This window comes from Sminthopsis crassicaudata, chromosome 1 (genome assembly GCF_048593235.1).
Source record: "Sminthopsis crassicaudata isolate SCR6 chromosome 1, ASM4859323v1, whole genome shotgun sequence".
Taxonomy (NCBI): Eukaryota; Metazoa; Chordata; class Mammalia; order Dasyuromorphia; family Dasyuridae; genus Sminthopsis; species Sminthopsis crassicaudata.
In genome coordinates this window covers 20,941,404-20,958,143 of record NC_133617.1, presented here as the reverse complement: position 1 = coordinate 20,958,143, position 16,740 = coordinate 20,941,404, and the positions used below count along the sequence as shown (strand labels likewise).

Genomic DNA, 16,740 nt, shown 5'->3' with positions numbered 1-16,740 from the left:
ATTAGGGCAGGCAATATGAGCTCACTGGACACATACCTGGAAAACAAACAGGCCTTTACTGAGATCCCCAGATTTTTGGAAATATACTGAACTTTGTCACCTGGACAGATGAATAACTCTCCTAGCACCCCACGTGAAGGGCAGTTGTTGGCAAACCCCAGTGTAGCCAGCCTGAAGCTGGGCAAAGTGAGGGCATGTTGAACCTGGAATGATTATGCAATGAGTCCATAAGAGCAAAATAATTAGAATCTGGTACTCCTGAGTCCCTCCACTGTTCTTGGTCCAGAGAAAATAAAACTGTTTTCTTTCTACGTCGTTATCTGCAGAATATTATTTTTTTTAAAAATCCAGCTCAGATTTCTGATATTTAGAAGAAAGAGCCAGTAATTTAAAACTGGCCAACAGGGATCAACCTTGGGTTGCTAAAAGGTGAATTTAGTGCAGGGCTGCCCAGAAAATAGAATTGCCAGGAAGATCAGGTGGGCACAACGTCCTGAGGGCTGGCCCTCTGTGTTACAAAATGTGGAGCCTGAGAACCCATAGGTATATTGGCTCTGTTGGATGTTTCATCCTGAAACATTTTCATTTTCATCCTGAAATAAAATACACACACACACACACACATATATATATATATATATATATATATAGAATCAACAACAAAATATTCTGGTACAAACATGTATAATCAAGCCAAAAAACCACAAAACCTCCAATCAGCCACATTCAGTGCATTCAGTCATATCTAACTCTTCATGATACCATTTCAAGGATTATTTTTTTTGTCAGAGATCCTGAGTGGTTCTCCAATTTTACAGATGAGAAAACTGACAAACAAGATGTGATTTTTTTTTTTTTTTCCCAGGGTCACCCAGCCAGTAAGAGTCTGAGGCCAGATTTTAACTCAGGAAAACGAGTCTTCCAGACTCTAGGCCCAGAGCTCTACCCACTGCTCTACCCCTTTGCAAAAGTCTCAGTTTGTACTCTGAGTCCTAATGCCTCTTGGTCAGGAGGTGGGTAGTATGTTTCATCATGAGCGATGGAATTCTTTTGAAAGAGTGTCTTCCAAAAGTCCATCGCCTACAAACGCTTATTAAATGCTTACTAGGTGCCAGTCACTGTGGTAAGCTCTGGGGCATCAGAAAGAAGGTATTTGCTGAGGCTGATAAATCCTGTGTGGCTCTCGGCCCAAACCCATCAGGGGCGTCTCTTAGTACTGACATGTGGCAGTCTGGATCCTACTGCAAACTTTGCCAGACAAAAAGTGATTAGGGATTCTTCTATACAACCAGTGTGCTGAGTGATCCTTCTGGGCATTTCCTACCCTCCATCAGTGGGGCCCCTGTAACTTTATTTTGTTCATCGGGACTCCGGGAGCTCTCCTCCCCAAGTTAGGCCCAACAGTCATGCTGGGCCGCTTAAGAGCCAGGACCCTCACAACTGCTGTGACCTACCCACAAATTCCCCGTTGTGTGTTACTGGTCACTTTAATGTTTCCACACAAAATTCTGGGGAGAAATGAAGAATATAAAAATATCTCCTCTTTTGAGAAGGATGATTTCTTATCCTCTGTGCCAAAGAAGCTCCATGATGATACATGGCAAGCCCTTTAAGGACAGAGGGACGGGCCTATGGTTTCTCTGGTGAGGAAACCAATGGGAGTCAGCGCTCTCTCTGCCACTTATTAGATTGCTGAGAAGGCAAATGAGCTGGGCAGGCATTTCCCACACTATAATGCCTTGCCTCTAGGACAATCCCTTATACCCCATTTCAGCCTTGGGAATCTGCACAGTGCTCCCAAGAGCAGAAGCCCCATTGCCACAGCTTGATGTGGGTTGTGCTCCCTTTAGGAAACTAATCCTTTCAGACGGATTTATTCCATCAATTCAAGAAGCTAGGACCTTAGATTTACAAACCCTGTCAAAAGCACCTTTTGAATTCCAATAGGAGATATCTGTGCTCTCACAACCCCCACCCAGATCTGAGACAACTTGGGACTCCACCCACAGGCCCCTTTAGCTAAATCTCTCATTATAAAAGAGCCAGACTGGAGTCCTCCTCTTGGCAGAGGTCCCAAACATGGCAGCCTTACGCCTGGCATGCCAAGGATCTCTGCCCACTGGAAATCTTGTTTCTGGTGCCCTCTTCTCTAACACCTTTTACTACCTAGGCTTTAAACCTTGCTTCCAAACCCCAAAATAAACCTCTTTTATCAATCTAGGTTTTCAGGTCTGTAAATTCCTTTACAGGGGACTCTTGCGTGGCCACTAGATCTCATTTAACTCCTTTTCCTTGCACCGAATGCAAAAGGATTGAAGGGGAGATCCTTTTGACCTCCCTGTACCCCAAAACCTGCCGCTAGACCTCAATTAAACCTCAATTTCATTTGGGTACCCCAATTCTAGATCTCATCACTACAGTGCACAGAACATTAGGTCTGAAGTCAGGAAAACTCATGAATTCAAATTCCACCTCAGACATTAGCTGTGTAACTCTAGAAATGTTACTTCACTTTTGCCTCAGTTTTCACATTTATAAAATGGGACAATAACAGCCCTCACCTCCAACAGCTGTTATGATGCTCCAATGGGACAATATATGTAAAGAGCTTTGTAAATATTGTTCACTTGTGATCCCATTTGTGAGTTTTCTTGACAAAGCTACTGGAGTGATTTGCCATTTCCTTCTCCAGCTCATTTTCCAGATGAGGAAACTGGGGCAAACAGGGTTTTGTGACCTGCCATGGGTCATATAGCTAGTATCTTAGCTGGGAGTTGAACTCAGGTCTGTGCGCTATGACATCATCTAATGGTTTCAAGTCATTAAACTGTACCTACTCTTTACCTCAAACATCCAAGGAGGAAAGAACCAAACAAACCCTCTGTGTTATGGTCAGGGGCAGATCTCAAGGGCAGAGTATAAGAGGCACTGGAGGCTTATTCTGCCTAAGCCTGATAAGAGGACATTGAGGTATTGAGTAAGCTTCATTAAGGAGGAAAAACCTCCTCACTCTTGCTGATCAAGCTCAAGCTTGTGCACTCTCAGGCATGTGACCTGGGGACTATATAAAGGGAGTTGCAGAAGGTGGGTGGAGGGAACTCCAGGAGAACTCCAGAGGGAACTCAAGGGAACTCCAGGGAACTTCGAGGAAGAAAGATGGGAACTCCGGAAGGAAGGCTAGAGGGAAAGTTAGGGAATACTGTGTAAAGAGTTAGAATAAAGACCTGTTGCGGCATGTTTGAGTGACTCGGGTGTTCTGTGGTGGAACCTGTAAAGAGGTAGCTCTCTGATTGAGATAATCAGAGCCGAGATGTCCGAAGACCTGGTGAAGGTGAGAAACCAGTTGACCCCCACTATGGTAAGCAGCTGGGAGGTAACACCTATGTACAAAACCATTTATACTAATTCTTTTTGTAATAGCAAAAAATAAAATAAATAGGAATGAAAGCAGGAGGTTGCCTATTTATTGGGAAATAGAGAAAATGATAAAATGAACAGTTTCAGAGAAATCTGGAAAGACCCATATAAAGCAACAGAGTGATGATGAAAGCACAAAAGGGAGCACAATTTTATTTATACTAATGCAGATTCAAGATTTTTAAAATAGTATTTATATATACTATCATCTTGTTTGAGAAATCACCTAGCTAATAAGTTTGGTATGGCACTGAATAGGCAACTTAATTTAGGGAATTTTTCATTTTTATTATATTGGATTGGCCTATCCATGAGCAATTGAGATTTAAACTCTTCTTCCTATCTCCAAGTTTAACACTATTCCCTTTGTAACTTAACAGCCACACTGATGACTTTTCTCTCCCAGTCACCTATCTTAAAGCCCACCCTCCCTCTCCCACCAAAAAAAAAAAAAAAAAGCAGTCTTTTTCAGAACTATTCAATCAAGTCCCCACAAATATCAAGCCCAAAAATGTAACACCGTAAACAAAAACAACTTTTAAAAACTTGAGAATTCTTATGCAAGCAATGACAAGCCACGATTCCAGAGGACCAAACAGGAAACCTGCTGCCCACTTGGCAGGTGACGGATAGACTCCCAATATAGAATCAAGACTTTTTTTTTGAAAATTAGTTTTGCTAGATTGGCCAGACTTGTTCCAAACTTCTGTTTTTGCTGTTGTTGATGGTGATGGTTTGATAGGAATAAGAGAAAATTAATGCCGGTCAACTGAAAAACTAAAATTAAATTTATTTTAAATCCTCCTTTAAAATAAATTGTTTTGTTTTTTTTTCAAGATCTTAGAAAATAGAAGCCGATTTATTTTTGTCTCGGCATCCTCAGCCTAGTGCTTTGGAAAGTCAACAAGCATTTATTAAGCACCTACTACATGCCAAAAAGTCCTAATCATGGTCTCTGATTTCAAGCAGCTCACAGTCTAACAGAGAATACATAATAACAAAAATAACAATATAACAAATAGCATCCCTCCTGTTGGACTTTCCGTGACCCCATTTTCTGCCCAAAGATACTGGAGCGGTCATTTGCTTCTCCAGCTCATTTTACAGATGAGGAAACTGAGGCAAGCAGGGTGAAGTGACTTGCTCAGGGTCACGCTGCTGGAAAGTGTCTGAGGCTGAATTGGAACTCAGCACCATGAATCTTCCTGCCTGGGGCTCTGCGCACTAAGGCGCCCCCTAGCTTTAAGGTTTATAAATGCTGTACAAATATGTACAAATAAGACATAAAAAGACACACACGAGGAGCATAATAAGTGCTTCCTGATTAATTACTAAGACTTCGACGACAATCCGGGAAACTGAGGCTCAGAGTGCCCAAGCTCTCGCAAGCGGGATTCAGCAGCGGAATCCGCAACAGCCCCTGGACCCTTCCTCCCTTAAACTCCTCCCGGGACCACCCCCCTGGTCGGGAGCTCCACCCCGAACTCATAGTATGGCTCTCGCACCTTTCACCTGCGCCTGCGCACAGCTCTCGCGCGCTCTCCCCCCCCCCCCCAGGACGCTACAGGGGTTCCAGATCACGTGGTTCCCCTACCTGAGGAGTAAAAGCCCAGCGCCAGCAAAATCCGCACAAGTGGGACGGAGGAAAGAGGTCACCAATTGGGAGAGGCATCGGAGGGCACGTGAGGACGAGCGAAACAATCGCCTCTCCGGCGGACCGCCCACTTCTCTAGGAGCCGCGACCGCGCGCACGTGGCGAGGTCACGTGGTGAAGAAAGGTAAACATTGCCACGTGGCTCCCCCTGCTCTCCACCTTCTGTTCCCTCCTGTGGTACTTTCTTTCGTTTTTGCCTTTGCGCCCCCAAAATCTACTCCAGTATCTGGTGCATCATAAATGACCAAGCTGATCGTTTGAGCATTTTTTGCAGCTGGAAGGGACTCTGATGGTGATTAGTAATTAGTTCCTTCCTTCTGAAGTTACCAGAACAGACCGAAGTCCAGAGGGGAGGCAACTGGCTTAAGCTCAGACAGTAAATAAGAGGCCTGTGTGTCTTGCATTGCGTTGGCTTTTGCTTTTCTTTGTCACCTGGCACTTAGCACTGTGACTGGCTTAATAAACGCTCCTTGACTAAAGTCCAGTTTGATGGAAGCATAGCGTTCATAAAGGGAGGGGGAATGAACCTGAAAAGGAAGTGGGAGCTATTTTGCTATTGGTCCTGAATGCCGAGGTGAAGGGGGTCAATATTTCCAGACCATCGGGATGCTGGACCAGTGACACAGGTCCTCCGGAAATCTGGAGAGTGAAGAAGCAGATTTTTATTATAATTGTAATGCTCACGAGAGCAGGCTGTGCTCCAGGAGAGGGAGGATAACCAAGAGCAAGGTGCAAATAGATACATTTATAGGGATTTGGGGAATAGAACAAAAACAGAGGAAGTGAAAATGACATCATGGACTGACATTCACATGATTAATGGATGCAGAGGGCCCGAACTCTGGAGAAGTGTACTTGAAGCAAGGATACTTACAAGATGTTAACTGAGTGTAATTGATGAGATGATGGTTCTCTAGTTCACATATACTTAGTGCTTAGCATGGTGATGTCATGCCTCTCTAGTTTAGACATGCTCAGTATGTTGTAATGATGTCATTGTAATAGGGCTGAGAAGGACTGGAAATGACTCATTCCATCCTTGACCATCTTCCTGGTGGCTCTCCTGCCTCCTGCCTCCTCCACTAAGATCAACCCTGGCCAGAATATGGACTCTATTCCTGACCATTCCAGTGGTGTCCATCCTGCTGAGACCAAGGCCCGTCTGGAGCACCTCCAGAAAGCCAGCCCAGACATTACAGGTGGAAGTTTGGGAATGGGGGCTAACAAACACCCCCTTTCTCACTGACTTTTGGATGACAAACCAGACTCCTTGAAGAATGACTTGGGGGGAATAAAGACATCAGGTCTAACTCCCTTTCTTTTACATGCATTCTTCAAGGTTGTGCCCCGTAAGGTGACTACATCATTCCCAAGGCTGGGGTGGCCTGGCAGTTCCTTGAAGTACTGGGGTTTCTACTGCTATTGGGGTTTCAAAAGTTCTGGACAACAGAGTGACAGAGTCCGCACAACCGTACTTAGAGAGGCTTTTGGAGCTATAAAGAGGATGGATGCTAAGAGAGAATCAGATTGGGGGTAAGGAGGCCATTCCTGTAGTCCAGGGGTGATCAGGAGCAGAATGGGGATGATTCAGACTGATTTAAAAGGTGTTATAGACTTAAAAGTGACAAAATCCGACCACTAATTGAATGGAGATGAGGGCAGTGAGAGGGATGAATCAAAGATGAATTAATTTTCAAGTTTTGAACCAGGAAGCCTAGAAAGATTGAAAGAACATGAAACCCTGAGACATCATAGTTATAGATTATCCTGAAATCCAATATGTGGGACTCAAATCTGAGCTTGACAGGAAATGTTTTCTCATTCATTCATTCATTTGTTCATTAATACAGCTTTCTCTACCTTGTCCCAGGTAGAAAAACCAGGAGTAAAATGGATGCCTCTTCGATGTTGGGCCTGGTGCTCTCTTCTGCCACACTGGGCGATTTCGGTCTGACCATCTTCCCAACTCTGCCTTCCTCTAGATGCCAAGACTTAGAGAGAAGACTGACAGAACCTTGCTAAGCACAATCCTGTGCATCCAAGTGCCCAAGGAGAGGAAAGAAAAAGCCAGAGCATAGGGAGTCGTTCAAAAGGATGCTTTAATGAAAGAGACCACCTATAGGCTCAGAGGAAGGTGGCTGCTTCAGGGGGGTTGGGGGGCAGCAGTCTAGGAGCATTTCTTAGGGTCCAATTTTTTATTTTCTGGATTGTATGGGGCCTTGGAAAAGCAGATGGCAGCATTTCGGTCACAGTTGCAGATGAAGGCTTTACATTCATTATTTTTGCCTAAAGAGGGAAGACAGAGAAAAGTCTGAGCTTTCTGTCAATTGTACCAACAGGCCCTAAGCAAGAGGAACATCCTGGATTTATGGGATTGACTTTTAACATATAATGTCAGAGCTGGGAGGGGCCTTAGAACAGGGGATGTCAGAGCTGGGAGGGGCCTTAGAACAGAGGATATCAGAGCTGGGAGGGGCCTTAGAACAGGGGATGTCAGAGCTGGGAGGGGCCTTAGAACAGAGGATATCAGAGCTGGGAGGGGCCTTAGAACAGGGGATGTCAGAGCTGGGAGGGGGCTTAGAACAGGGGATGTCAGAGCTGGGAGGGGCCTTAGAACAGGGGGTGTCAGAGCTGGGAGGGGCCTTAGAACAGGGGATGTCAGAGCTGGGAGGGGCCTTAGAACAGGGGATGTCAGGACTAGGAGGGCCTTAGAACAGAGAATGTCTGAACCTTCTAGGACACCAAATTAAGTGTCCTTTCCCCTTATGAAAGGCCTACTGGCCCTCAAGGACACAGTGAGGTCTGAGGCACACATACTTTCGCAGGTGATCTCATTGTTAGAGCAGCTGTAGGAATACATCTTAGTGTAGGGGTTGTCTAGGAGGAACTTGCAGCTATCCAGTTTCTTGGCAGCATCATAGCACCTGTCATGTATCTGACAGCACCTGAAGAGTAAGGATGATAATTAGTGCCAAGCCAGGAGCTTGCCCAGGTGCTGGGCCACAGGTGGCCACCTTTCCCAGGCCTTTGCCCCAGCCTCTAAGGTCCCAGGTTCTCCAGACTAACTTTCTCCCAACCCACCCAGATTCTTCCTCTATTTTCTCTGCTGCCCATCTAGGGTTCTGGCTCTCCAACAGGCCATGCCATCATCCTCCCACTCTTTTAGCAGTGACAGTGGCAACAGGACAGAGAAAAACAGTTTGGGAAGATGGCATTTCTTGGGGGCAGTAATGATATACAGATCAATCTTGTGGGGAAGACCACCCATGGGGAGCTTTCAGTTGAAGGTCAAAAGAAAACTTAGTGAGGGCTCATTGATTGAATGATTGGGTGATTGTTCTCCCTTTCCCTGTGCCCAACTTGATAAAAAAAAAAAAAAAAAAAAAAAAAAAAAAAAAAAAAAAACCCTTTTAGAATTTAGCTGGATTGATCCCATTATCTTGACTTTATATTTGAGCAACCTTAGGCTGAGGAAGGTTTAAATGGCTTACCAGGATCTCACAGCAAGCATTAAAAAACTTCAAAATCTTAGTGCTAGAAAGGATCCCAGGTCGGATTAGGTTAGCCTATAAATCTGTTTACTGAATTCAGTTGGCTCCAAGACCTGAGTGAGACCTGCCACCCAACCTTTCTCCCTTTCTTGACCTGGTTACTCACTGGTCAAGCTCATCCACAGGGGTGCCGCTGCCTCCCAGGCCACAGTAGCAACCATAATTGTTGTAGTCCTTCAGGGGGTCGCTATCAGGAATGACGCACTTGATCATATTTCGGAACTGCCATACTGCTCGGGGGCTGTCACTTTCGATAGCAGTGCCCACTGAGGAAGAGGAAAACACAGGCTGTGGTTAGCTTGCTAGGCATTGAGACCAAGATCATGGACTCTGTTTATAGGATCATGAGATTTACAGCTGAAACGTCATTCCAGCAACTAACGTTAAAGAGGTTTTGACTGAATACCCACAAACTTGTTTATTAAAAAAAAAAAAAAAAAAAAAAAAAAAAAAAAAAAAAGGGGGGCAGCTAGGTGGTTCAGTGGATAGACCACCAGCCCTGAATTCAGGAGGACCCGAGTTCAAATCTGGCCTCAGACACTTAACACTTCCTAGCTGTGTGACCCTGGGCAAGTCACTTAACCCCAGCCTCAGGAAAAAAAAAAAAAAAGAAAACAAACAAACAAACAATCTTAATAACTATTCCAACAGAATTGGTTTCCTTTGAAACCCTGTGTATTTTATTTTGTACATTTAAAAATGTGATTCTGGATCTAATTCAATTTCAATTGATCAATGATGGACACAATCAGCTATATCCAGAGAAGGAACACTGGGAAATGAGTGTAAACTGTTTGCATTTTTGTTTTTCTTCCCAAGTTATTTTTACCTTATAAATCCAATTCTTCCTGTGCAACAAGAAAACTGTTCAATTCTGTGCACATATACTGTATCTAGGATATACTATAACATATTTAACATGTATAAGACTGTTTGCCATCGAGGGGAGGTGTGGAGGGAGGGAATGGAAAAGTCGGAACAGAAGTGAGTGCAAGAGATAATGTTGTAAAAAATTACCCAGGCATATGTACTGTAAAAAAAAAAGTTATAACAAAAAAAAAAAAAAAAAAGATGCCATAAAGTCATGTTCTGATCACTTCTTTCTTCCTTCCTTGTCAGACTAACTTGTATTAACTACTTTGTGTTTATGTATATGATGAATATGTTTATGTATATGTATATACATACACACACATTAAAAAACAAAAACAAAAAAAACGTGATTCTGACAGGGTTCAATGGGCCTCCCTAAATTGGGACTGGCTCATGGTCACAACAGGTAGAGAAGCTTCTGGATTCAGGAGCATCCCACTTCTGACCACTAGGAGATTCACCTGACCATAACACTACTTAAAAATAAGTGTCGACTTTTTACTCTCAGGTAAAAGTCCTCAGCTGGATATTTAAAAAAACACCATGATATTGTTATGCAGTCACATTCCATTCTCTACAAACCTATTTGAGATTTTCTTGGCAGAGATACTGGAGTGATTGGCCCTTTCCTTTCCCAGCTCATTTTACAGATGAGGAAACTGAGATGAACAGGGCAAAGTGATTTGCTCAGGATTATGTAAATGTCTGGAGACCAGATTTGAACTCAGGAAGAGAAATTTTTCTGCCTCCAGGCCCAGTGCTCTGTCCAGTGTGCCACCTAGTACAATATAGCTCCTATCTACTTTTCCAATATGATTATTACTATTATTATTATTTTGCTGAGGCATTTGGGGTTAAGTGACTTGCCCAGGGTCCCACAGCCAGGAAGTGTTAAGTGTCTGAGACCAGATTTGAACTCAAGTCATCCTGACTTCAGGGCTGGTGCTTTATCTACTATATCACCCAGTTGCCCCCCAATATTATTTTAAAATTCAATCTTATTTTCAATTCCATATTCTCTCCTTCCACATCTCCATCCTAGGGAAAAAGAAAGAACAAAACAAAATTCTTGTGTGTGTGTGTGTGTGTGTGTGTGTGTATGTATATATATATATATATATATATATATATATATATATATATATTTACACCCACACTCACACACACCTCCACACCCCATATGCCTCAATCTCTTCCAAGTCCATCAGTTCTCTATTTGGAAGTGGGTAGCCTATTTCATCCTGAGTCCTTCGGGAGTGTGATAGGCCATTATGCTAAGAGTTTTTGGCCCATAGGGGGTCCTTTTCTTCTTTCTTTGATTTCTATGGGGTATATATACCTAGTATATCTAGGTCAAAAGAGAGATGTACTGTTTAATAATTTTTTGGGCAGAGTTCCAATTACCTTCCAGAAAGACTAGAGCACTTCATAGTTATACCAATAATTTCATAATGTATCCCTTTTTGCATAGTCCCTCCGGCATTTGTAATTTTCTTTTTGTGTCAGCTTTGCCAATCAGAGGGGTATGAGGTAGACCCTCAAGAGTTATTTTAATTTCTGTTTTTCTAATTTTTAGTAAGTGAGAGCATTTTTTTTTCATATTGATAGCTTGGATTTCTTCCCCTTCAAACTGCCTTAATCTTTTTATATGAATCTTGTCAACTGGAGAATGATTCTTATTCTTATAATTATAAATTTGAATCGATTCCCTCTCTTACAAACAAGACTTATCAGAGAAACTTGCTGCTAAAACTTTTTTCTCCAATTCTCTGCCTTGTTTCTAATTTTAGCTGTATTGATTTTGTTTTTGCAATACTTTTATGTAATCACAATTAGGCATTTTACTTGCTATATGCATTTTACTTCCAGAAGGGCTAGAGCAGTTCATAGTCATATCAATAATTTCATAATATATCTGTTTTCACATAGTCCCTCTGGTATTTGTAATTTTCCTTTTGTGCAAACTTTGCCAGTCAGAGGGGTCTGAGGTAGAACCTTAAGAGTAGAACCTATTCATAAATCTAACAGATCACTTCTTTCATGTTTCTTTCATTTCAGTTAACCATTAGCATTTATTAAGTGTCTGTTATGTGTTAGCACTGTACTAAGGGCTGGGGATGCAAAAACTACTTAAAAAAAAAAAAAAGAATTGTTGCTTTCAAGGAGCTTACAATCCAATAAATGTTTATTGATTCAGAGACAGTTCATACAGTTTTTGTGTGAGTTTTAGCAATTATCTATAGTTATTTTAAATAGAATTTCTCTATTTCTTCCTGTTAGATTTTACTACTATTATACTAATATGCCAGTGATTTGTGTGTGTTTATTTCCCATAACTTCAATTGGTGTAGTTGGCTCTCTTGAGTTCTCTTAAAAATATCATGTTCTCTGTAAAAAGAAATAATTTTGTTTCTTCATTTTTAGAAATACTACAGATAATGCTGACTTTTGGTTTTCCATAGATATGACTTATTTTAAGGAAAACTTTGCTTACTCCTATACTTTTTAGTGTTTTTAAAAAGAATGGGTGTTGTATATTGTCAGAAGCCTTTTTGCATTTATTGACATAATAATATGATTTTTGTTGCCTTTTTATGAGTATGGCCTATTACTTTTATGGTATTCTAATACTGAGTATTTCTAATGTTGAATATTCCTAATATTGAATCAGCACTACATTCCTGATATAAATCTAGCCTGATCAGAGTGTATATTTGTAGTTTCCTTGTTAAATGTTTATTTTTCATTAATGTTACTATGCTTTCCTTGTTAATTTTTATTTAAAGTTTCCATATCAATATTCATTAGGAATATTAATTTTAATGTCAAATGTGAGGACCAGAGAGAAAACCAGAGGGAAAGTGATGTCTAATAAGGTTTTTAAAAAATAGTTTAGAATCATGTTGTGATAGTACCCAGAGGTATTTGCTTTATCCCAGAGGAAAGTTCTACATTTAAGGAAAATTACTTTGGCAGAAGTTTGTAACATACAAAACTTTTAAAAACGAATGTCGGGAGCAGCAAAGCGGTACCTTGGATGGATAGCGCACTAGGTTGGAAGATGTGAATTCAAATGCTACTCACTGTGTGATACTGGATAAATCACTTAACCACTCTTTGTCTTAATTCACTGAAGAAAGAAATGGCAAACCACTCCAGCATTTTTTCCAAGAATGCCCCCTGGATAATATTGTTTACCATAGTCCCATGGTCATGAAGAGTTCAACTGAAGGATTGAACTACAACATACGCCAGCCACTCTGTACTAAGCGCTGGTAAAACAAAGCAAAAAGTCGTTTTTCTCGATTCTAGAAAGGGGTATCAGACGATGACTTTGGAGGAAGCACAGAAAACACAGTATAATCCAGGTTGTGCTTCTCCTTTTCGGTCCTGGCCTATGAATTTTACTAATGGCTATCAGTATCTGTTCCTCCCTCATTCTTCTTGCTTCTTTGCCCATCACTCTCTCTTCCTGGGTACTCTCTTCTCTCTAGGTTTCCAGGACCCCCAGATTCTCCTTCTACCCCTCTGACTGTGTCTTCTCTGCTTCCTTTGCTGGATTCTCCTCCAGAGCACAACCACTGACCGCTGACATCTCACAAGATTTCCTGGTGGTCTTCTCTTCTCCCTATAATATTACTTGGTGACTTCAGTAGCTCCTATGGATTTAATTACCATCTCTCTGCTGATGATTCTGCCTGTCAAGCTTGAAAGTCTCTGCCGACTTCCAATTTGGAATCTCCAAATGGCTTTGACACGTCTTGGACTGCATGTGCAGTAGACATCTTAAATTAAATATGTCCTAAACTAACCCCCCCACACTTCTTATCAGCTAAGTAGATAGAGTTCTGGACCTAGAATCAGGAAGAATCTGAGTTCAATCTGGTCTTAATTATTTACTAGCTATATGTTCCTAGACAAGTCACTTGACCTATTCGCCTCATTTTCTTTATCTGTAAAATGGGAATAATTGTTGCAAGGCTCAGTTGAGATAACTGTAAAACAATTAACATAGTACATATAGTATATATATGTAGTACACACACACACACACACACACACACACACACATATATATATATACATATATATATATATATATATATATATATATATAATTAACATAGTAACATTATATATATGTAATTTCCTCTAAATGCTTCCTAGTTTCGAAACTTTCGAATGATTGTTAAGGACACCACTATTCTCCCCATCCTCCACATCCTCCAGGCCATCGATTCCTGACTCTTCCCCCTTGTCCATCCAGGCTGTTGCCAAGGGTTTCACAACATCTCTCAAGTGGACCTCCTTTTCCTTCCACACTTCATTATTTCACACTTGGACTACAGTAACAGTCCCTCCCCACTTCAATCCACTCTTCATTTTGCTGCCAAAGTGCAGCTCTAATCATGGTCCCAACCCCTGCTTAATAAACACCAGTGGCTTCTTATGGCGTCCAGGATCAAATACAGAACATTCTGTTTGCATTTCAAGGCCCTTCTGAACCCAGCCCATCCTACTTAGTCTTCTCACACCTCCCCGCCTTGCTAGTACTTCTGTCCAGGAACACCAGCCTCCAGGCTGTTTTATGAATCAGACCTCCCATCTTTTGGCTCTGGGCGTTTTCAGGGTCTGTTCCTCATGCCTAGAGCCTTCTTCTTCCTCATCTCCACCTGTCTTCCATTAAGTCCCAACTAAAATCTCCTTTCCCAGAAGTCTTTCCCAGTCCCTCTTAAAGTGAATGACTTTTTGCTTAATTATTTCTCATGGATACTTGTTTATACCTATCTGCTTGTTGTTTCTCCATTTAATCATGAACTCCTTGAAGCCAGAGTCTTTGCTTTTTATGTCTCCCCAGCCCTTCCCAATCTGTTTATTGATTGACCTGCTCAGCAATTCCAGATATTAGCGCAACTGCTTGGGGGGCATTATGAGTTTAAGTGATTTACCCAGAATGACTTACACCTAAGTCAACTTGCCTCTTAGGCCAGCTGGCTGGGCACCATGCTACACTGCCCCTCACAATTATTTAATTAGATAGAAGCGTATTAATTGCTCCTATTTCTATTGCCCTACAGAGATTGCAAAGGTATAGTGGCTTTCCTCACAACTATCTCATGGAGCAAGTATTGTGGGTATCCACATTGTATACAAAGTTTATATAAAATATATATGAAATTTATACAAAGTAATAGCAGTATTGTAAGATGATCAGCTGTGAATATCTTAGCTCTTCTCAACAACACAGCGATGGAAGACAATCCCAAAGGATTCATGATGAAAAAGGAACTGATGGGATTGATGAATACAGATTCAAAGCAGGATGTTTTTCACATCCCTTTGTTTTGAGAGGTCATTTGGGTTAGGGGGTCTGTTTTCTTATATAACACAATAAAATGGAAACACCTTTTGCATAGTTACACATGTAGAAATTATACCAAATTGCTTGCCTTCTCAATGAGGGGGATGGGGACAAAGGGAGAGAATTTGGAACTCGAAGTTCAAAATGAATGTTGAAAATTGTTTTTACACGAAGTTGGAGAAAAATGAAATGTTAAATAGGATTTTTTTGTTTGTTTGTTTGTTTTTTAAAGAAAAAGGACAGAAGAGAATATGGGAGGTCTGAAAGGTTATAGGACTTTTCTGTAGTCAAAAATGTTAAATGAATAATTTTTTTAAAAGAAAAAGGGGGGCAGCTTGGTGGTGCAGTGGATAGAGCACCAGCCCTGAAGTCAGGAGGACCCGAGTTCAAATCTAGTCTCAGACACTTAACACTTCCTAGCTGTGTGACCCTGGGCAAGTCACTTAACCCCAGCCTGGGGGGTGGGGGGAAACAAATAAAAAAGAAAAAGGACAGAAGAGGATATTGAAGTTCTGAAAGACTATAGGACTTTCCTGTGGCCAGATAGTTTATAAGTGTCTAAAGTAGGGTTTGAACTTGGGTTGAAGGATGATGATGATGATGATATTTAATAACTAATGCTTAATAAATAATATGTAAGCTTTGTAAAGCAATTTACAAATATTATATTATTCTTTTGGGGGCATTTTTTAATTATAACTTTTTGTTGACAGAACATATGCCTGGGTAATTTTTCCTCCCTGTAAAATCACGGAGTTGGATCCAATGCTCTTTATCTAAGATCCCTCCCAGTCTCTAGGATTTTACAGGGAGGAAATCAGAAGTTCACAGAGGGAGGGGAGGAGGTTATTCCTCAGTAAAGAAGCTACATTGAACCTAGACTTGCTGCTGTCCTTAGGATCACTGGGTTCACTTATAAGAGAACACTTCCTAACTGGATGACCTCAGTTTCCTTTTCTGTAGAATGAGAGAGTTACTTCAAAGACTTCTAAGTCCTCTTCCAGGCCCAAGCAGGAGCTAATTTGTCACAAACCAATATTAAGAGATTCCTTCACATTCTGAACCCATTCCCTGAGCGCCACTGGCTCTGTGTCCCCTTGAGCCACCCTGGCTTCAGACCCACCCCGGGGTGCCTGGGAGCTGATGAAATCAGTGCCTTACCTGCCAGGAGGGCAGCCAAGAGGAGGAGATGCATCCTGTTCCCAGAGAAGGTGAACAAAAATAAAGACCGAGCTGTCGTGGAGCCTGTGTTCTTATAGTTGTCCCTCACCCCAGTGATAAGGGAGTAGTATTTGTTCACTCCTTTGCCAGCGTCTTTGCTGGCCTTGACTGGTCCTTCTGGGAAATACTTAAGCTCCAGTCCAGGCCTGCCTTATTAAAAAAAAAAAAAAAAATACACATGCATTCAACTTTGATGGATCCTGATTCGTATCTCCAACCCTTGTGTGTGTGTGTGTATGTACACATGCACACATGAACGCGCCCAAAGAGATGGGGACTGACAAGACCCCTCGATTTCAGTCCTTTGCTCCTGTGAGCCAGGCAGAGCTGCTTGGGATAGCAAGAGTTTGTGGGACTTGTCCAGGTTCCCACAGCACTGTTAGGAGTTTTTCTGGCTCCAAGGACAAATACTAATCCCTAGGCCCTGCTGCTTCCAGAATTAAATACAAAAAAATAATATAAATAAAGCAAATTAAGAGCTGCAGTTTTATATCCAATCCTTCTTTTCTGTTCCATTATACATAGGGAAGTACCTATTTTATTTGGTACTTTTTTCAAATGCAGAATAAAAGGTTTTAATTAAAAGCAAAGAAAATGAAAAGAGAAATTACATATAGGAAATATACATCCCCCTTATTCTTATCTGCCCCTCAGCCTTTTTG

At 41.6% G+C, this 16,740-nt stretch overlaps 1 protein-coding gene across 1 annotated transcript; it reads right to left on the bottom strand.

Annotated features, from left to right (window-relative positions):
• Nucleotides 1-7,153: 7,153 nt before the first annotated feature.
• PLA2G1B (phospholipase A2 group IB) lies at nt 7,154-16,170 on the bottom strand. The gene is made up of 4 exons (XM_074283781.1): nt 16,019-16,170; nt 8,729-8,888; nt 7,889-8,016; nt 7,154-7,357 (listed from the first exon to the last, which is right to left on the bottom strand). The coding sequence occupies exons 1-4, from the start codon at nt 16,050-16,052 to the stop codon at nt 7,239-7,241; spliced, it is 441 nt and encodes a 146-aa protein (XP_074139882.1). The 5' UTR covers nt 16,053-16,170; the 3' UTR covers nt 7,154-7,238.
• Nucleotides 16,171-16,740: the final 570 nt, after the last annotated feature.